This window comes from Galeopterus variegatus, unplaced genomic scaffold (genome assembly GCF_000696425.1).
Source record: "Galeopterus variegatus unplaced genomic scaffold, G_variegatus-3.0.2 Scaffold7539, whole genome shotgun sequence".
NCBI classification, from domain to species: domain Eukaryota; kingdom Metazoa; phylum Chordata; class Mammalia; order Dermoptera; family Cynocephalidae; genus Galeopterus; species Galeopterus variegatus.
The window spans coordinates 124,260-125,076 of record NW_007733650.1 but is presented as its reverse complement, the minus strand read 5'-3'; the positions used below and the strand labels follow the sequence as shown (position 1 = coordinate 125,076).

Genomic DNA, 817 nt, shown 5'->3' with positions numbered 1-817 from the left:
AACTGAGATAAACACCAGAAACCACAAGGTCCTTAGCAGAATTGTGCCCTTGTAAGGGCAGCTCATTACCTCCTCAAAATCAATGTTAAGAATAATTACAAGGTAAGAGAGAGAGCAAGAGAGAGAAAATTGGACTGAGTTAGCAGACATGATATAGTGTAATCAGAAAAACCAGATTCTTGGTGACTCACTTATTATTTCTGAAGAACTGCTGCCATTTAATAAGTCCGTCTTTAACAATTTGCAATTTCTCCATCATAAACTCTTCAGTTTGTTCAACCTCCTGCTTAAATTTATTCACTAAGTTTCTCCATTTCTCTGTCAACTTCTGTAACAGTGTAAGGTCTGCAGTGTCCTAGATAGAATGCATGGAATCAAACAACTTATTCATTCATTCATGTAAGAAATATTTATTAAAATACACCAGGCCATTGTAAATATTGTAATACTAGAGAAATCCATAGGAAATGGATCAGAAAATTGAAAAGATATTCTTTCAAAATATTATCAGTCGGGCCGGCCCGTGGCTCACTTGGGAGAGTGTGGTGTTAATAACACCAAAGCCATGGGTTCGGATCTCTATATAGGGATGTTCAGTTCGCTCACTTGGGAGAGTGTGGTGCTAACAACACCAAGTCAAGGTTTAAGATCCCCTTACTGGTCATCTTAAAAAAATAGATAGATAGATAGATAGATAGATAGATAGATAGATAGATAGATAGATGGATGGATGGATGACAGATAGATAGTAAGTGATATTACCACACAGTTTGTTCGGTGATGGATTTTCCATGGTACATAAAATATTACAGACAAG

At 36.5% G+C, this 817-nt stretch overlaps 1 protein-coding gene across 1 annotated transcript in view; it reads right to left on the bottom strand.

Annotated features, from left to right (window-relative positions):
* The window catches only part of AXDND1 (axonemal dynein light chain domain containing 1), an 88,671-nt gene that overhangs the window by 28,760 nt on the left and 59,094 nt on the right, over nucleotides 1-817 (bottom strand). Inside the window, exon 13 of the mRNA XM_008592051.1 lies at nucleotides 192-355. Within this exon, the coding sequence (XP_008590273.1) occupies nucleotides 192-355 (164 nt within the window). The remainder of the gene's footprint in view (nucleotides 1-191; nucleotides 356-817) is intronic.